This window comes from Hibiscus syriacus, unplaced genomic scaffold, assembly GCF_006381635.1.
Source record: "Hibiscus syriacus cultivar Baekdansim isolate YM2019G1 unplaced genomic scaffold, ASM638163v2 tig00110342_pilon, whole genome shotgun sequence".
Lineage (NCBI taxonomy): Eukaryota > Viridiplantae > Streptophyta > Magnoliopsida > Malvales > Malvaceae > Hibiscus > Hibiscus syriacus.
Window position 1 is genome coordinate 446,393 of NW_024062693.1, and position 20,840 is coordinate 467,232.

At 33.7% G+C, this 20,840-nt stretch overlaps 2 protein-coding genes and 2 pseudogenes across 2 annotated transcripts; 1 reads left to right on the forward strand and 3 right to left on the reverse strand.

Annotated features, from left to right (window-relative positions):
• Positions 1-1,709: 1,709 nt before the first annotated feature.
• On the reverse strand, positions 1,710-3,289 carry LOC120120627 (arabinosyltransferase RRA3-like). The gene is made up of 4 exons (XM_039140219.1): positions 3,185-3,289; positions 2,986-3,098; positions 1,943-2,879; positions 1,710-1,742 (listed from the first exon to the last, which is right to left on the reverse strand). The coding sequence occupies exons 1-4, from the start codon at positions 3,287-3,289 to the stop codon at positions 1,710-1,712; spliced, it is 1,188 nt and encodes a 395-aa protein (XP_038996150.1).
• Positions 3,290-5,330: 2,041 nt separating this feature from the next.
• Positions 5,331-6,447, forward strand: LOC120120628 (annotated as a pseudogene).
• Positions 6,448-6,731: 284 nt separating this feature from the next.
• On the reverse strand, positions 6,732-9,809 carry LOC120120615 (probable 1-acyl-sn-glycerol-3-phosphate acyltransferase 5). The gene is made up of 4 exons (XM_039140209.1): positions 9,687-9,809; positions 8,185-8,909; positions 7,847-7,977; positions 6,732-7,440 (listed from the first exon to the last, which is right to left on the reverse strand). The coding sequence occupies exons 2-4, from the start codon at positions 8,745-8,747 to the stop codon at positions 7,016-7,018; spliced, it is 1,119 nt and encodes a 372-aa protein (XP_038996140.1). The 5' UTR covers positions 8,748-8,909; positions 9,687-9,809; the 3' UTR covers positions 6,732-7,015.
• A 1,447-nt stretch (positions 9,810-11,256) lies between these two features.
• On the reverse strand, positions 11,257-13,940 carry LOC120120629 (annotated as a pseudogene).
• Positions 13,941-20,840: the final 6,900 nt, after the last annotated feature.

Here is a 20,840-nt window from a genome sequence, read left to right on the forward strand (position 1 = left end):
CACTGACATTGTTGAATTTTATTCAAATTCTGAATAGGAATCAACATTTCAAATCACGAGTTGGGTGAATCAGTGGAGTTACCATTGTTTCGTTTAAAACACGTAACCATAATTTGTAAATATCCAACATAAATTGAAAGTTAATTCAATTTATTTACCATTCGTTTCTGTTGAAAAAAAAAATTAATTAGAAATTAAAATTCTAAAACAAAATTTGTAACAATTTTGTAATCCAAACGATTTCTGTTATCAATAGTAAATCAAATAAATTTTGTTGAACAACAGGATTAAAATCCTGAAACATAATTATAGGCTCGATTTTTTTTCACATAATTGTGTTCGGTACCTTATTTATCGCAACGAATTTTAGTCAAAACTAAAATCCAACAATTGAGTAATTTATGTTAAACTACGGGAATTTAGTAAAACTAAAACTCGAAACAGAAATGTACAATCAACACTATTTTGTTGAATTCGTTAATTGTCAGGATTTAAAACTAAAATCCAAAATAAAACCAACTTATGTTGGAAACGGGATTAAAACCCAAAACAGAACCAATTTTGTTGAACGACGAGAATTAATAAATTAAATCTCGAAACAAAACTGACTTCTGTGAACAGTGAGAATTTAATAAAACCGAGAACAGTAGTATAATCTCAATGTATAAATATTAACAAGAAATATTGAATGGCACACATACCTTTTGATTTCTGATTATATTATAAATTCGTTGCCAACCATCTCGAACCATCAATGTGTCGAAACAAAACTGACTTCTGTGAACAGTGAGAATTTAATAAAACCGAGAACAGTAGTATAATCTCAATGTATAAATTATACAAGAAATATTGAATGGTCACACATACCTTTTTGATTTCTTGATTAATATTATAAATTCGTTGCCAACCAATCTCGAACCATCAATATGTGGGTTCAAGGTGTGCCTCCATAAAGGACAAAGGTGTGCTCCGATGCAGTTCAAGTTGTGCAATATAGGGTGCAACCACAAAATACAAAACTTGGTGGACAACAAATCATTGTGTTCCACACCAAGTTTCTAACAATCATTTGATAGAATAATTTCTATCTTTGATCGAAATTCACTAAGTCACCATTAGTTAAGAGAAAATTCATGCGGTGACCGAATATTATATGGCACTTGCATCACTGTGTTCAAAGTTAATGCTTTGTTCCATGACACCACAAGTTTCACTCTTAGATTTCCAAGATTTGTTCCAACGATGGTTGCTACATTGTTCACTTGGCGAAATATGGGAAAATAGAGGATTTGTTCGAACGACATTCAAATAGTTTCAAACAGTTCCGAATCAATTGAAATTTTATTGATAGAAACCATATCACCATATTTAAAAGGACTTCATTTTTCTCGCAGCCGTAACTTATCACGTGTGAGAAAAGGGCCATCAATGACAAGGTGAGCATGAACAAGAGATGATCAAGAAGCTATGTAAAGCTTTAGAAATGAATGAATATTGAATCTATTAACATATGCATAATACTGATAACAGAAGGTGTATTATTTGCAATACATCAGCTGGCATTATATACACACTTGCACAGCTAACAAAGCTGTAACTGCTCAGCAGTTCTAACTGCCTTAACAACTTGAAACTAACAGCCTAACAGATTACTAACACTGTCAACTGCCTCACGCATTCATTCATACTCTCATCACACTTAACATACACTAATAGTCTAATATTCTCTCTGCTTTCTCAACCTTCTTGATAAAAAAAAGATGAACACTTGAATCGAAAGTGCAACACCTTCTTCCGTTCATCTTGAATCAAAAGTGCCGATGCTTCTTTCCGTTCGACTTGAATAGGAAGTGCCGATGCTTCCTTCCGTTCGACTTGAATCGAAAGTGATGTTGTTTCCTTCCGTTCGACTTGAATCGGAAGTGCCTATGAAATCACAAACGTCTAATTTATCTTTAGACTTAGATTCGTCGAATGAGATCACGGAGGAACTCCAAATATCATCTTCTTTGAAATCAATACTCTCTTCATTAACAGGGACATCATTATATCCGTAAGCTGTCATGTTATTTTGACCACCAGTCATGGACTCTACATCAGAATCCCGATAAAGATGGTTGAACGGATTTTGTAAGTATATTATATCAAAATCTGATAAAAGGACACTATAACCCAGTTGCAAAAACTCCCTTAAGATGTGGAACTTCAACCCAGAGACATCATGATTGCCTCTTGTTCTCCCAACGACATCAATACCTGCATCCGGATCCCTCTTGTACACTGGGACATCATTTGATTTGCAGAATTCTTCAACATTGTCATCTAAAGCTATAACTAGGTAATTCGGTATACCAACTCTCTTGATGCTAGAAACTTGAACCTCCAACATCTCTTTCACATTTGAATTTGCAAGCACAACTATAATCTCTTTCTGAACAACAACTTTCTCCAAGATCACAGTCAATCTTGGGTTCACAGATTCATCAGGGACAACAGTCGGGTTAGTCCGCAAAGCTTTGACAGTACCACAAGGTCCAGCTTTATGCTGCTCACCCAAAACCAGAAATTGCTTTTGGGCATTATCTTTTCCTTGTTCGGCCAGTTGCAACTTCTCCTTCATATTCCTGACCTGCTTCTTTAATTCAGAATTCTTCTCTAATAGTGATACGATTTCAGACTTCAGCATCTTACTCCTCTCCGAGGATTCACACGACGAAGAACCAATCTGGAAACTTGATTTGCCAATTTGATGGTTTTGAACGGAGGCAGTGGGATTGATGAGGCCGTGAGGGAAAAAGAAAGCGATGAGACAGCAAAGAAGAACTCCGATCACAATGGCTATGGCGATTCGAGATCCACGAAATGACTGCGTTTTGTCCCTGCGATGAAGTCTACAGTAGCTACAGCTTGAGAAAAAAAAAGAACTCAATCGTCGGCGCAACAATAGAAGAGTAAACGACGCCAAGATCTTTTAGCGAATGATACCATGTGAGAAAGGGGCCATCAATGGCAAGGTGAGCATGAACAAGAGATGAGCATGAAGCTATGTAAAGCTTTAGAAATGAATGAATATTGAATCTATTAACATATGCAGAATACTGATAACAGAAGGTGTATTATTTGCAATACATCAGCTGGCATTATGTACACACTTGCACAGCTAACAAAGGCATTATGTACACACTTGCACAGCTAACAAAGCTGTCTGCTCAGCAGTTCTAACCGCCTTAACAACTTGAAACAAACAGCCTAACAGATTACTAACACTGTCAACTGCCTCCGCATTCATTCACTCTCTTGAAACAGATTACTTAACATACACTAATAGTCTAATATCACGGTAGAACGAGGTTGTGTCCAATATGTCAACCTCGCTTGAAACAGGTTTTGTATTCAACATGCCTTGAATCCATTGATCGAAGGATGCACCAAGGATTATATAAATTCAACATCCATAAAAGTTGGTGGACTCCAAACCTGTGAAGATTTTGGAACTTTTAATCTGCAAATAGATTTTAAAATTGATGGGATCTTCCTTGGCATTGGAATCTTCTTCGTATGCATTGCCATAGTACAACAATATTTTTCCTCCAAAACATCACAATAAATTACTTTTGGAATCAATAGAGAATTTCACTTGGCGTGAATTCCTCGTAATTTTCTGCAAATAACTCTTGGAACCTGCGAATGCATTCAACTTGCAAATTGAAAATAGCGTACATCCTTTGTTTGCCGTTGTTTGATGCTTCATTCGTACATATTCGTATGATTGAACTCAAATAATCAATTTCTTCTCAGGTTAAAAAATAAAAATAATGTCTTAGATTGTTAGACAAAATTGTTAATCCGAAAAGAAAAAAAATAATAATATATTATTATATGATCGAACGAAGTAAATAAATAAAACTTAAAGTAGAGGCAAGAAATTGGTTTACTCATATTTAGACAATGAATCAGATGAGAGTAAGATAAACCGAAGAAGGATTTTTGTTTGAGGCCTGTATGAACAGTTCCTTAAGACAGATTCGTCCTCTCCTCTGTGCTTTGAGTAACGTGGAAGTCGGTCTCCTAGGATACAACAACAAACGATCATAACAATAAGCACAACCGTAGCGATCAGTCGAACACAATCTTGCCTTTCTCTATCACCGGAAAGAACGAATTTGAAAGAATTTTTCTAAGTGATTTCCTAATTCAACTTTGTGAATTGTGTCTCAAAGTTGTCTCTCAAAGTTGTTTCTAAGATTGTGCCTCAACTAACCTATATATAGAGGAGAGGAAATTAATCAAAAGGTTATTACCTTTTGATGAAGAGATTTGTTGAAAAGCTAATAGATATAATTGAATTGATGTAATTTTATACCAAATAATAATTCTGTTCACCAAGTGACATAACTTATTATTAAAATATTAATTTATTCAATTATTTATTAAAATTTTCAACAAAAACTACTGAAAATATTTTTATTTTTACTGATTTTGTTATTATTGGACATTTTAACGCTATCGATTTTGTTATTGTTAGGCACTTTACCGAAAATGTTAAAAAACATTGATATTTTAGATAATTTTTTTATCGGTTTTGTTATTTAAGTAATAACAAAATCGATAATATTTTTTAGTTGTATATTAAAGATGTCGCAGTGTAGAAATTCCCCCAAAGAAAAAGACTTGAAACACACCCCATCACCTTCAATCTTTGGAGCTTAAGCGTACTATCTCCCTACACGATCTCCTATTGTCCCCCCCCCCCCCCCCCCCCCCAAAGAAGAAAGAAGAAGAAAACTCGGAAAATCAAAGCTTTAATTAATTTTGGTACCTTCTCATGTAGGCTTTTAGCCATGGGAAAGCTCATCACTTTCTTTACCAACACTTGCTTGGCGCGTTACAACTGTAAAAAAAGAATTAGATGAGGTTTTTCTAGAGATAGAAAGAGAGAATGAACATACATTGCTTCCCGCGTTTTCCATGCCCTTAATCCCATGCGTGCAAGCCATTCCCGAATCTCTTTCAATGTAATTCTCTTGGTGTTCTTTTTATTCAACGGCTTTAAGTTTGTTTTTAAGCTTATTCTTCCATTCACCTTTCTCCCTCATTTTATTTCTCCTTAATGTTTCTCTTCTGATAAAGAGTCAAAAATTTCAATACCCTTTCATCAGTCGTATTTTTTTTTCAATCTGGATTTTCAATATTCTCTTTTCTGGGCATTTTTCCTTCAAATTTGGTGGTGTTGATTGGATTTCATGGTCATAATATGTTTTGTTCATAATGGCTCTGTGAGATCAGAAAAAGAAAAAAAAGGCCTTTTTTTTCTTTTTCGTTTTTTACTTATGTCAAAACACAGAAACATCATGTCAAATCAACATCACACCAAATCAAATTGGAAAGGAACTGCAGACAAGGAGTTGCAGACATTCGACACCAATGTCCAAGATCGAACCAATCATGTCATCAACACACTAGCAATGGGCGTCGAAGTTCGAGCCCTTTCATTCGATTCACTCAAAGAGGTAACCGGTTGTCTTTTAGAGATGAACCCAGAGGTTGTTAGACTTATCTTGGAATGCAAGAAAGATATATGGAAGAACCAAGAATTGTTCAAGCTCGTCGAAGAGTACTTCGAGAACAGCTTGCAGACACTTGATTTTTGCTCTGCTTTAGAGAAATGCCTGATGTGTGCCCGAGACAGCCAATTACTGATTAATGGCTCTGCAACAGTTTGAGGAAGAAAGCGAGGTTGGAGGGAGCAAATACGTTAGGACATTGGAAGAACTGAGGAATTTCAAGGTGGCCGGGGACCCCTTCACTGAGGAGTTCTTTCACATCTTCCAATCTGTTTACAGGCAGCAAATGGCAATGCTGGAGAAATTGCAGTTGAGGAAGAACAAGCTCGACAATAAGTTTAAGTACATTCATTCATGGCGTAAGGTGTCGAGTATGATATTCATTGCTACATTTGCTGCCGTGTTGATTTGTTCGGTCGTAGCAACCGCAATAGCGGCACCTCTGATTGCCGCCGCCCTAGCAGCTGCAACATCGATCCCGTTGGGTTTGATGGAGAAATGGATTGATTCTATGTGGAGAAACTATGAAAATGCATTGAAAGGACAAAAGGACAAAAAGCAGGCACATATGTGACAATTAAAGACTTGGATAACATCCGGGTTCTCCTCGATCGATTGGAAATCGAGATCGAAGCCCTGTGCAGAATGCAGATTTCGCAATAGAGCAAGAAGCAGTGAAGATAGGGATAGAGGAGATCAAAAAGAAGCTTGGGGTGTTTATGAAGAACGTATAGGATTTAGGGCAACAAGCTGATATTTGTAGCCGGGATATTAGGAGAGCAAGGACTATTGTTCTTCAAAGGATCATAAAACATCCCAACCACTGAAATCATTTGATTCCTGGGAATTTGACCTGCTTCAAGCTAATGCTGACAAATCTTGACAAGTGCGAAAATAAAATGATTATATTCAGTTGATTAATATCCTGTTTTGGGACACTAGTTTGTTTCCTCAGGTCATTGTTCTACTGAAGAGTATAGTATTTATTTCATTCCTTTTTCTACGTATTTTTAGGTCAGATATTGTTATTTCCCGTTTGGAAAATGTTCCATTGATTGTATGTAAATTATTTATCAAAGTTTTTACCCCTACCAAATTTGCAAACAAAGAAAGAAAAGGACCTCAGCATGTGCACAACTTTGTTGCATTTTCTCAAGAGATTTCATACGGTCATTGGAAGTTCGAGCCTTAGATTCTACTTACAGTACATAAAGCCCTACAACAACATTGATATCTGAATATAGAACATACCTGAGATTTTAATGGGATGGATTCTCCGACATGACTCGTTTCTCATGTAGTATAACCACGTGGCATGGGCTATTTAGGCTCCCAACACAAACATCCACATTCAGGTGCTGCTGGAATCTGGCAAGCACTTCTCGATGCAGCTTATGAATGAATAGCTATCAAGTTTGCATGATAAAAAGAAATTGGAAGAAAAGCTTGGTTTAAACACAAGTTTTGACGAAGTTTAAGATTGGTTCTGGACGGATGTTGAAATAAGTGGCAGAAACCATATAGGAACAAGATAAGGATACGAAAATCTTAAACCAAATGGATGAGAAAAAGGTTAAAAATGTGCATCCACCAGTCAAGATGAGCATCAGCATAACGGTTACGAGACACTTGAATGTAGAGAGGTCTGCTTCTGTTCCATGTGGAGGGAAATAACCTTCAGACTTGAAATTAGAAAGCAATCGATCCTTAAGTTGGAACGTATCCATTAACCAAGCAGTTACTTCCCCTTCAGACATCGGGACATCATCCAAGGCAATGCGTCTGATGTGCATATGAACTTCAGAAGGGTCAACCCCAAAGACATTGTCCAAGAAGGATGGACAGCGATGCTTATATCCAATGGTCACATCGTAAACTGCAAACAAATAAGTCATGGAAATCTGTGAGACCAAACAAGACAAGTTCAACTCTTTCCACACTGTGAAAGGTTATCACCCTTCTCTAAACCATGTGACATTTAGCTAATTACAGCTAGGAAGTACAGGGAGAAAGAGAAACTAGTCATCTTTATAAAATCATAATTCTGTGAGACACAGGTCTCTTATGCTATATTGACGAGAAAGCTTATTGGTTACTCCAGGGAAAAAATAGATACAGTAACATATCCGTTACCAGTGTCAAAGATTGCCCTACAACTACCTACCACAATATGTGCTAGAAGGGTCTTATCATAAATAATCTTCTGTCAATGATATATCAATGTGTAAAAGGTTAAGAGACAAATCCACAGGCAACCAATAAATATAAAGAAGAAAAACAACCTGCATCCAAAGTGCTCCTCAAATCTTCCAAGCAGGCATTAAAACCCTTTGATTTTGGAAGCAGCAAATTCTTTAGGATGGGCAAGCCATTTTCAGCTGCATATTTTTGACTTCTTAAGCATTTCTGATCACTGTAAGAAAATCATAATTGATGGATTAGTGCACTGGAAGCACATCAACAAATAACTCAACGCAAACTAATATAAAAAATCACAGAGAATTCCACAAGCAGGAAACCAGTGATAAAATTTCTCCATGTACCGTCCTGTTCACATAAAACATATCAAAATAAAAGAGACAATAAAGGGTATAAGACAGCTAAAAGAAAAGTAAAATACGTGAAATCTGTTCCTTCAGGAAAGATAACAAGCCAAAGGGGATCTCTAGGATCTTTGAATTTTGAAAGCATCTGGCGCATGTTTGCCTCATCAACCTCCCACTTCCTTTCCACAGGGATAAACTCCAAAATATGGAATGCCCAACCAAATACAGGTAATTTCATCAAGCTGCTCTTAAGGATGTACTTTATGTATCCCAAGCAATCTTTCCGCAATGCAAGGTCCCACAGATACATCCAGTCAACCTCGGTCCTGTGGTTGCAAATAAGCAAAACACGTTCCCTTGCAGGAACATCATCTCCAGAAAAAATGACTTTGGTTTTGTTTATTTTCTCAAATAGAAAAGGCCATAAAGCTAGCCAAGAACTACAGAAGAAACCTGTTACTTTTCGACTGTAATGAACGCTGAAAAGCCTCAATACAAAAGTACTAAAAAAGCCACAATACAATATCATCATAAAAGCTGTTGCAAGTAACACTAGCAAGCATATCAGACCCCTAAACACCCTAAGTGGGGTCAATTTACGATGCCCCAGTTCATGATTTACACTAGGAACTCCCATTCGTGACAACCCCTAATCAGTAACTTTTCAAACAAAACAAACTTCACAGACTCTCTATGATGAAATCAACTACTCAAAAACTAACCAATAGGACGCCTTTCCCCAGGCAATGCATGCAAACGATTACTCAAAGAAACAACGGAAAACAAGGCACCATCTATCCTGCAGAAAACAAGAAGCAAACATAATGAAGTTAAACAAAACGAAAGTGAAGTTAAACAAAACGAAAGTGAAGTTAAAAATACTAAAAGTTCAACCAGCATTTAAAGGATGAATAAAAAAACACAACATAACATCCATGCTCTTCCTTGAAAAGCATGATTACTTACTACTGGCATACAACTCATTTCAGAACCAAAATTGCAACCCATTATTACTTCACTTCTAAAGACAGAGCAAACCAACAGAAACATTTATCAAAGCATTTAATAATGTTTTCCCTTTCAAAAACTTTGTTTCGAATGGCATTTTCACCCTGCATGGGGCTTCAATGAGATGATGCCACATAAATAAATATAAGAAATTACAAGCACATTTAGATTCTACTCTCATACAATGCTGAATAAATTAGTTAAAAAAAACTCCATATCATGTTCGAGTAAATAAATAAACAGATACAAAAAGACAAAAGGTCATCATCTAGCTAACCAATAACCATAGAATAAATAATAAGGGGAGTGAACAACAGTTACTAATATTGCTAAGAAAGGAGCGGATCTGAATGCCTGGATAAGATGTTGCTTAAAATCTAAGTGAATAAAGCAAATATACTGAAGGATCCTGTCTGGTTGGTCGGAAAAATTAAAGAACTCAAATCTTAGAGGAAAATGTAGCAAATATCTGTCGGTATTTTATCAGCATACAAAGAATGCTACTTAAAAGTAAAAAAAAAAAGAGATTAAAATTATATGGAAAAAGAAATTGGGGAAAGTGAGTTACCTTTCTATAGTTAGGGTTCAAGTGTAACGGTAATTAAAAATAAATAGAATCTGCCGGAAAAATCGGTGAATTTGGGATTTTGGTCCATTTGTGAAGAGAGAAGCTTAAGAGGCCGAAGGGTTAACAAAGTGGGCAATGAATTCAGACCAAATTACCGGTTCTGCCACCATTACTGCTATTAATTGTTGTCTATTTCAAGTTTTCAACAGGGAAAGATTGAAACTTGAAAGCTCTTTAAAAAGAGTCAAACATTTAATTAGAGGAAAATTCTACGACGATGTATAGGTCTCTAAATCTTTTGTAAATAGTGTGACAGGAAATTTATTTATTTTTCGTTTATTTATTAAATGAACGAATATGAATAAGATTTTATGTTCGTTTAATTAAGTGAACGAACATGAACAAATGGCTCGTTCGTTCATTTACGTTCGTGAACGTTCGATTATATGTTCGTTTATGTTCGTTCATTTATGTTCGAACAGAGAACAAATTGAATATGTTACGAAGATTATTGAAGTTGTTTAGATTTCAAGAAGATTGTTTTGTTGAACAAATTAACTTTAAGACTTTATTATGTTTATATAGCTTATTTATGATTTATGTATGTTTTTGTCGTATTTGAACAAATTAACTCTAAAGTTATAAGTTATATTAATGAATTTTAAGTTGGTATTCATGTTGTTTACTTTTTTTTATATTCGTTTATTGTGTTCAAATAAATTTTTTTTGTGTTTGTGTTGTTCGTTTATTGTGTTTGTTCGTTCGTGTTCGTTTATTATTTAAATGGATGAATATGAACAAGCTATATTCTTTAATGAACGAATATGAACAAAAAAAATTTGTTTGTTTATGTTTGTGTTCGTTTATTTATTAAATGAACGAACATGAACATACCTCCATTCGTGTGCGTTCGGTTCGTTTACAGGCCTAACGATGTAGGAGAGAGTATTATTAACTATAAATATTATTAATTTAATTTATAAAAATTTAAATTTTAAAAAAATTAACGTATGATTATAAATTAATTAAAATTTTTAAAATAAATTATTTAAAATAAATTATTTAAAATAAAGGGTAAATTATACTAGTGATCATCTAATTACTACCCTTTTTCATTTTAACTAATATTTTTAAAATTTTATCAATAAGGTCACTCAACTATTTAAATATATTCAATTAAACCATTTGTCGTTAATATTTAGCGGAGAAACTGATGTGACAATTAAAATATTTAGTCAATTTTACTTATATATTCTATCAATGATCCTCAATGATGTAATATGTTAATAAAATATTTTTTTTAATTTAACTTCTAAAAATCATTTTTTGACTTTAAATAAAATATCCATTTAATATTTGAATTCGACTAAAATCTCTACCACTATTTATTATCATTGTCATTGGTAGTTGTTATCTGCGGTCATTGGACTCCAAAAACTTCTAATTCACTTTATAACCTTTCAGCTTTCTTTTAAAATTAAATAATAATAATAATAATTTATTAATATTCCTTTAAAATTAAATACACCAAAATTTAAAATGCAAAAGCCTTAAAAAATAATAAAATAAATAAATTATACCTCCAATAAAAAACAATATCCAGTCAAATCCTTTAAATTATAATAAAACCATCAATTAAATTATATTTAATCAAAGCCTTCAAAATTCAACCATCTATTAAATGATGGCATAACAATTGACCTAACGAAAAGATTTTTCAATACTTCGCCAGAATCTTTTTTTCATTAGGAGTAGTTAGCCATGTAAACGAACCGAACCTTCAGTGAACCGTTCGTGAAATATTCGTTGAGAAATTCTTCATTTAATAAACAAACGAACATGAATAAGATTTTATGTTCGTTTAATTAAATAAACGAACACGAATAAAAGACTCGTTCTTTCATTTACGTTCGTGAACGTTCGGTATTATCTTCGTTTATATTCGTTAGTTTATCTTCATTTATGTTCGTTAATATTTTAAAATTCAATTAATTTTAAATACAAATAAAAAGTCCAAAACAATTAAATAAAATATAATCCTAAAATTGTTAGGAAAGAAGAAAAAAAAATATTTTCAAATCTCAATCTCATCAGCTATCGCTCGCGTCTCACGCTATTTAATCTTTGTTCACTGGTGTATAGCGCTCCTCATTGAATCACCGGAGACGACTCGGTCGGAACCTCAGAATAAACTTTTTTTCAAGACTTCGAGATCTTGTTGTAAAATAAATTCATTTATGCTCGTTTGTTTTGTTCATTTATGTTCGTTTATGTGATTATTGTTGTTTTAGTTTATGTTCATTTATGTCCATTTGTTTTGTTCATTTATGTTCGTTTACATTCGTTTATGTTAATTTATTGTGTTCGTTTATCATTTAAATGAACGAACATGAACAAGCTACATTTCTTAAAGAACGAACACGATCAATAAATTTTTTGTTCGTTTATGTTCATGTTTGTTCATTTGTTCGGCTAAAGTTAAATGAATGAACATGAACATACATCCGTTCGTGTTCGTTTACATGCCTAGAAACCGTAAACAATAAAACATGGCTTTAACAAAATTAAATTAAAAAAAAAATCTTCGATCGGCAAAGCGAATGGTTGAATCCGACATGTAACTTAAATTTAATAAATTTATCAAATTCAATGTTCAAATATCTTAGCAATATTTTACCATTTGATCTGAAGGCACACGCAAATTACAGCCGAATCCTAAAGACTAAAGAGTCCTCCATTTTAACCATGAACCCACCATCAGTACCAAAACCTCTGTGAACCTATATGTTTACGCTACTGCTTGCAAGGCTTCCTCCCGTTTTTATGTCGAACACCTTGATGAGTGCATCTTCCACATCCTACCTAATCCAATTACACAAATTATATAAACACATATAGCACGATCAAGCCTGCATTAGCAATTGCAAGCTGCGAAGCCATTACTAGAAATGATGAAAAGGACGGAAAACGTGCGCGCGCAAGCATGCACGTCTATGCATATACACACATCTATATATATAGAGAATTACCTTATCTGGTGTGGAGGCACCAGATGTAACACCAATAGTGATATGACCCTCTGGTAACCAGTTTTCTGTCTCAACAAGCTCCCCATGCTGGTAGAATACAATATTTGCATGATTAGAATATGAAATTTTCAATTATAATACCCTTTTCTATAGGGTCATAAAATTACAAGTTCATACTTACTCTCAATTTGTGAGCTATTCTGTTTCCTGGATCGATCCTTTGTTCATTGTCAACAAGCTATTCTGTTTCCTAAACCCTAAACCCGCCAACCACCAACATAAGATCCACATCTTCCTTCACTAACTTATACATAGCATCTTGTCGCTCCTGAAAATTACGATAAATAAGCTTTAATTCAGTGACCAACATAACATTTGGTATGCAATCAGTGAAGGGGAAGAGTGCAAGAGGGAACCGTGACGTCTTCAATAAGAAAATATATTCACAAATTTATAATGAATACTTTCTGTCACGAACATTCGACTTACCTGTGTTGCATCACAAATTGTGTTAAAGCTTATGAAGTGATCATCGATATTCCCGACTCCATATTTTTGCACCATTGTCCTCTCAACTATTTTCCCTGTTAAACCAAAAAGGTAACGTGTTTCACCAGCAGTAATTTCCTTGCGAAAAAGAAACGAAGTGCATAAGCGCCACTAACCAATTTAATTATTATATTAAAATATAAGAGAGACAACTTAAACAATATTATTGGCTTTTAAGGTAATCACTTTATTATATTAGAAAAATCAACTAATAACAACATTTATATTTTATTTTTATCCTTTATCCCATCAACACAAATGTCAAACCTATCAATTATCTTTTAAACCAAACTTTATAGTGCTCAAGACCCAAAGTGTTTTCAAACTTCAAGGCGTTGTTGACTTATTTTAACCCATTCATAGGAACCCTTCCCTTCCCAGCGAAATCTAAGACAAATTTAATGAATTTTATTCATTATTTCCTTTCAGAAGGAAAAGCTGAACATAAAAATCTAAATAAGTTTAAATCTTTCATCGTATCCAGGCTTTCTTGAAGACCAATGCTAATGTGATGATAATAGCTTTAAATGTTGAAACTTACAGTAGAAAAAAAATACTTCCATAATGATTAACGAAATGAAATAATTGTTTCAAAAGAAAATAACTTTTTATTACAAATTATTTATAATAATTTCAGAAAAAACATTTTATACTCTATAACTTCAACACTACCCATCATATTTACTTGAGTTGTATATAACCCATATTTATAAAAGATCATCATGATTGAATAAAATGTCACAAAAAGTTAATAATAATATTTATAAAGCTAGGATATTTATTACATTTAGTGTTGAAGTTGAATATGTAAAAGAGCTTTTTACACAATATCTTGGTCACAATGAAGTTGGATTGGAAATTTACCATTTTTTTTCAACATTTTCTTACCTATATGTGACAACCTATAATTATTTTCTCTATAAATCTTCATAATTTCGATCGATTACAATGTTAAGAAAAATATTATTCAAATTTTTCGATGATAACTTATTAAATGATTTTCTATCTTTCACCAGTTCATCAATTGTTGTAGAAGAATCTTGATGCTACAAAGATTATATTACTCTAAAATATTCAAGATCCAACATATTTAAAGGACTATTGGGATGATGAAAAGTTGAAAGTTAAAATCACCCACACTTGCGGCTTGAAGGAATTGTGTTGAACTATGTTTTATAATATTTTGATATAATAAGTTAAGACAAAATGTTTTTGGACTTGATTGAATTTGTTCAAAGTTTTCAAAAATAATTCAAAGTCCATTAAATTAGAATTTGAGCAAAAAATAGTTTTTTAGGGTATGTAGTACCGATATTGTTCTTACAGTATCGATACTATATGAACAATACCGATACTGTTCATATGGTATTGATACCAAAGGTAAGAGAAGTATCGATACTCTTTAGGTAGTATCGATACTCTTTAGGTAGTATTGTTGAAAACATTTTGATATTTCGATATAACAAATTAAGTTAAATGAATTTTAAGATTTTCCAAATGATTTTCTAAGTATATTCGATAGAATTTTTCGAATTTCAAAACATTACTCCAAATCTTTTAAAGATCATTTTTAATCCTTACTCAAAGTGTAAAATTAAGTTTTTAATCTTAAAACAATTTCAAAATAATTTTACAAAGTATTTCGAACCATTTTAAAGCCAAAAATTCCAGATTGCTCAGAGGGAACCGATTCCCCCCCAAGGGGGTACCGATTCCCCCCCTGAATGGTTTGGCTTCGAGAATTCCAGTATGCTCGGAGGGAACCGATTCCCCCCCAGGGGGTACCGATTCCCCCCTTGTATAACGGTCGAAATATTTGAATTTTACACTTAGGGAACCGATTCCCCATAGGGGGTACCGATTCCCCCCACGCTCCAAGCTGTTTTATTAATTGTTTTCACACTAAAACGGCTATATGATCTTCACTAATCATCCCCAAAGATCAGAAGTGATTCAAGGTGTATTTAAACAAGTTCTGAAGCCCTTGATCAATAAGAAATTATAGAGAAACAAGAGAGAAAGCATCAAACACCAAGTTTGTGCAAATCAAGCCAATTTTCCTTTCAATATTCATTTTTCTTTCAAGAACACCATTTGTGCTCATTTGTAATTATCTTTGAGTGTTGTTTTCTTGTTCTAGAATTGTGCAAACATCTTACCTTGTGAGGTTTTCCTTGTAAGTTTGCAAATTTGTAATATTCTCTTTGGGAAAGAGTGTTCTCAAGAATTGGGGTATATTCTTGAGGGTATTGTAAGGTTATCTCTTTGGCCTCAAAAGAAAGAACAAATTAGTGAATTTGTTGGAAAATCCTTAGTGTGGATAGCTAAGGTAGTGGACGTAGACTTTGATTGAGAAAGTCGAACCACTCTAAATTGCTGTGCAATTACTTTCAATTTTCTGCAAAAGCTTCCACCAAATTTTTAATTGCAAATTCACCCCCCTCTTGGCCAAATCTGTCAATCGATTAACTCAACAATTGGCATCAGAGCCTAACTCATTTGAAGGTTTAATCACCTCTTGAGTCGATTCGGGAAGAGTTATATCGATAATCAAAGTCATCAATGGCCTCTGCTTCAAACTTCGACTCCGGTCTCGACTCGATGCCCGTCAACAAGCCTTATTTCTTCAATGGAGCTAACTATGCCTATTGGAAGAATAGAATGATGTACTTCATTCAAGCAAGTGACATGGGAGCATGGAATACTGTAGAAGAAGGATATATCAAACCTCTCACTCATCCAAGGTTGTGGAGTAAAGGAGAGACAAGAATGTTCCAGCTCAACTCCAAAGCCATCCATATCATTTTTTGTGCTCTTGGACCAGATGAATACGAAAGAGTTTCATCGTGTACAACCGCCAAATAAATATGGGACAAACTTCAAGTCACTCATGAAGGTACCAATGAGGTAAAGAAATCTAAAATTAGTATTCTAACGCATAGCTATGAAAATTTTAGGATGAAACCAAATGAAGATATCAAAGCTATGACGGATAGATTTTCAACGATTGTCATTGGTCTCAAATCATATGGAGAGATCATTTCAAATGAAAATCTTGTGAGGAAGTTAGTCTACTCCCTCCCAAAATCGTGGCAATCAAAGAAGACGGCAATCATCGAGTCTAAGGACTTAACGTCCTTAACTCTTGAAGAGCTAATTGGGTCACTCCTCACTCATGAAATGATGCTCGAAGATGAGGTGGACCTCGACAAGATTGACGAGACACCAAAGGAGAAGGAGAAGAAGAAAAACATTGGAGTTGCTCTCAAATCCACAAAAGATGAGAGTGATTCGAATAACGATGACGATGACGAGGAAATGGCATTGTTTGCCAAACGGTTCATAAAAATGATGAGACCTTATCGAGGAAGAAAATTCAAACAAAATGAAGGCCTCAAAAATGAACCGAAAGAGAAGGGCCCAATCATTTGCTACGAATGCAAAAAGCCAGGGCATGTTAAATATGATTGCCCATAATTGAAGAAAAAGGGTCAATCAAAGAATAAGCACAAGGCTCATGTGGCTACATGGAGCGATGAAGAAAGTTTCGATGAAGAGGAACAAGAAGTAGCTAACTTGTGCTTGATGACATTTGGGGAAGATTCTAAGGTAACCTCTAACTCATCCGATTTTGATGATTTATCCTATGATGAGTTATTAGAGGAATATAATGGGTTGGCATTGGATTATGAGAAATTATTTTTAAAATATAAAAATGATGTTTCAAAATTGAAAAAGGAAAACAAACTCATATCCAAAACCAACAACGATCTTGAAAGTAAAATCAAAGATTTGCAAATCAAACTAGAAGAGTTTGAAAAGAAAAATTTAGATTTGCAAAATTTACTTTCAAAGATCAATGATGATCATCAAAAGAAAATTGATGATCTTAAAACTTCTTTTGATAAAGTTGAAACAAAACATTTTGAAAAAGGTGGAAATTCAAAATTCAACTTTGTTAGAAAAAGTTTTAGAAACTACAATCATAGAGGTCCCCAAAGAACCTCTAATGGAAAAATCGTTAGAAGTATGTGGGTTCCTAAAGAACTCATTACTACTAAAGATAAAAATATCCTACACAAATGGATACCTAAGGGGACTAGGATTTTGGAAACTAATGAATATGGACCCAAAAGAATTTGGGTACCAAAAATCAAAAATTAATCTATGTTTGTAGGGAAATGAGCATTGCTACAAGGCACGGGAAACAAATTCAAATTCATGGTACCTTGATAGTGGATGCTCAAGACACATGACCGGAGACAAAAGTCGGTTCATTGAGCTTAACGCCAAAAAATGGAGGAGAAGTGACTTTTGGAGACAATTCAAAAGGTCACATTGAAGGTATTGGTACAATAGGTAATACCTCTTCCATACAAATTAAAAATGTTTTATATGTGAATGGATTAAAGCATAATCTATTGAGTATTAGTCAATTATGCGATAAAGGATTCAATGTCTTATTTGAAATTAATAGTTGTAAAGTCATTGACATTGCATCTAATCGGATTATGCTTGTTGGTCATAGAATAGGGAACATATACATGGTGCATTTAGATTCTTTTGATATGACAAATTTATGCCTAGTTGCTAAGGATGAACATGATAGTTGGTTATGGCATAGGAGACTAGGACATGCTAGTATGAGTGTTTTGCAACAGTTAATTCAAGGAGACCTAGTAAGAGGGTTGCCTAAGCTTAAATTTGATAATGATAAAATCTGTGATGCTTGTGCTAAAGGAAAACAAAAAGAGAGTTTCTTTTAAATCCATTAATGATGTATCAACTAGTAGAGTTTTACAATTGATCCATTTAGATCTTTTTGGGGCAACTAGAACTACTAGCTTGGGTGGAAAACAATATGCATTTGTTTTGGTAGATGACTATTATAGATATACTTGGGTTCTATTTTTAAATACTAAAGATGAAGCATTAGAACAATTCATCACATTTTCAAAAGTAATCCAAAATGAAAAAGGTTACTCTATAACTAGTGTTAGGAGTGATCATGAAACTGAATTTGAAAATCATGGATTTACTGAATTTTGTAACTCTAACGGTATTAGCCATAATTTTTCCGCACCTAGAACCCCTCAACAAAATGGAGTTGTTGAGAGGAAAAATCAAACTTTAGAAGAAATGGCTAGAACCATGCTTTGTGAAAATAATTTGCCAAAATATTTTTTGGGCAGAAGCCACAAATACCGCTTGTTATGTTATAAATCGAGTAATGATTAGGCCAATTTTAAAGAAAACTCCATATGAAATTTTCATTTAACATTAGTTATTTTCATCCTTTTGGATGTAAATGTTTTGTTTTAAACAACGGTAAAGAAAACCTTGGCAAATTTGATGCTAAAAGTGATGAAGGAATTTTTCTGGGTTATTCCTTAAATTCTAAAGCCTATTGTGTATTTAATAAAAGAACTTTAGTTGTAGAAGAGTCTATACATGTTGTTTTCGATGATAATCCCCTTCCGAGGAAGGATTCTTGTGTGAATGATGATGTAGGTGTTATAAATACAAATGACGTTAGACATGACATTAGAGAACCATCATCAAAGGAAGAAACGAAAAATGAGGAAACTCATGATCCTCTTGAGAATCCAACCATTAAAGAAAGGGAAGTATCTTATCCAAGAGAGTACAACTATGTCAAGGATGGTGAAATTATAGGTGATCCATCAAAAGGGGTAACAATTCGATCTTCTCTTAGAAATATTTGTAATTATGTTGCATTTATCTCATGCATAGAGCCTAAGAATATTAAAGAAGCATTAAATGATGAACATTGGATTATGGCTATGCAAGAAGAGTTAAATCAATTTGAGAGAAGTAAAGTATGGACATTAGTTGAAAGGCCTAGTAATAAATCTACTGTAGGTACTAGATGGGTATTTAGGAATAAGCTTGATGAGAGTGGTAATATAGTGAGAAACAAGGCTAGACTTGTTGCTCAAGGGTATACTCAAGAAGAGGGCATAGACTATGATGAAACATATGCTCCCGTAGCTAGGATGGAAGCAATTAGAATGTTATTAGCATTTGCATGTTTCAATGAATTTAAATTATATCAAATGGATGTTAAAAGTGCATTTTTAAATGGTTTTATAAAAAAAGAAGTGTATGTGGAACAACCTCCAGGTTTTGAAGATTCAAATTTTCCGGATCATGTTTTAAAATTGACAAAAGCACTTTATGGTTTAAAACAAGCTCCTAGAGCTTGGTATGAAAGATTGTCAAATTTTTTAATTGAAAAAGGTTTTTCAAAAGGGAAGGTTGACACTACATTGTTTTTGAAGCATAAAGGTAAAGATTTATTAGTAGTTCAAATTTATGTTGATGATATAATATTTGGTTCTACTAATGATGTTCTTTGCCAAGAATTTTCTAAGCTAATGCAAAGTGAGTTTGAGATGAGCATGATGGGGGAGCTCTTATTTTTCTTGGGACTCCAAATCAAGCAAAGAAAAGATGGCATCTTCATTAATCAAGCTAAGTACGTCAAAGATATGCTCAAGAAGTTTGGACTGGAAAATGGGAAACCTCATGACACTCCAATGAGCTCTTCAACAAAGCTTGACTTAGATGAAGGAGGTAAATGTGTAGATGTTAAATTATATAGGTCAATGATTGGATCTCTACTTTATCTAACTGCAAGTAGACCGGACATTATGTTTAGTGTTTGCTTATGTGCTAGATTTCAATCATGCCCTAAGGAATCACATTTACTAGCTGTTAAGAGAATCTTTAGATACCTTAAGGATACTCCTAGTTTAGGACTTTGGTATCCTAGAGACTCTAGCTTTAGCTTGCATGCTTTTTCTGATGCGGATTATGGAGGATGCAAATTAGATAGGAAAAGCACCTCCGGTACTTGCCAATTCCTTGGAAATATGCTAATTTCTTGGTTTTCAAAGAAACAAAATTGTGTTGCATTATCTACAACTGAAGCCGAGCTGGTAGTTGATGTGCACAAGTTTTATGGATGAAACAACAACTTTTTGATTATGGAATTGAAGTAGGTACCATTCCTATCAAGTGTGACAATACTAGTGCTATTTGTCTCATTAAAAAATCCCATCCAACACTCTAGAACTAAGCACATTGAAATAAGACATCACTTCATTAGAGACCATGTCACTAAGGAAGATGTAGTTCTAGAATTTGTTGATACTTTGCACCAATTAGCGGATATCTTTACAAAACTTTTAGACAAGGAACGATTTTGGACGCTTAGGAGAGAATTAGGTTTGACCAATCTATCTTCACTGAGTGTTTAAAATAATTTTAGCACTTTTAATAATAAATGAAAAATGCTTATAATAGTAATTTTTGATTGCATTCATTGCTATTGCTTATAATAGTAATTTTTGATTGCATTCATTGCTATTAGTTAGTGGAGTTTATGATTCTTGATAAAAAATTAATTTTATGTTCAAATATTGTTTAAAGATTAATTGAATTGTTTGAACATGATTAATTTTCAATATATGAGTTGCCAATACCACTAGAGGAAATTAATTTAGCATTTTGGGTGTTTAAAATCGGATTTTAGCATTTTGGTGTAGAGGGA

Coding starts and splice junctions, on each gene's coding strand:
- LOC120120627 (XM_039140219.1), bottom strand. CDS start 3,289: ATGAATGCGGAGGCAGTTGACAGTGTTAGTAATCTGTTAGGCTGTTTG. Junction 3,099..3,184: donor CAGCTTTGTTAGCTGTGCAA/GTGTGTACATAA, acceptor TTCTGTTATCAG/TATTCTGCATATGTTAATAG. Junction 1,743..1,942: donor AGTCTAAAGATAAATTAGAC/GTTTGTGATTTC, acceptor TTTATCAAGAAG/GTTGAGAAAGCAGAGAGAAT.
- LOC120120615 (XM_039140209.1), bottom strand. CDS start 8,747: ATGGGAGTTCCTAGTGTAAATCATGAACTGGGGCATCGTAAATTGACC. Junction 7,978..8,184: donor CCTGAAGGAACAGATTTCAC/GTATTTTACTTT, acceptor ATTTTCTTACAG/TGATCAGAAATGCTTAAGAA. Junction 7,441..7,846: donor GAGGAGCACTTTGGATGCAG/GTTGTTTTTCTT, acceptor ATTTGTTTGCAG/TTTACGATGTGACCATTGGA.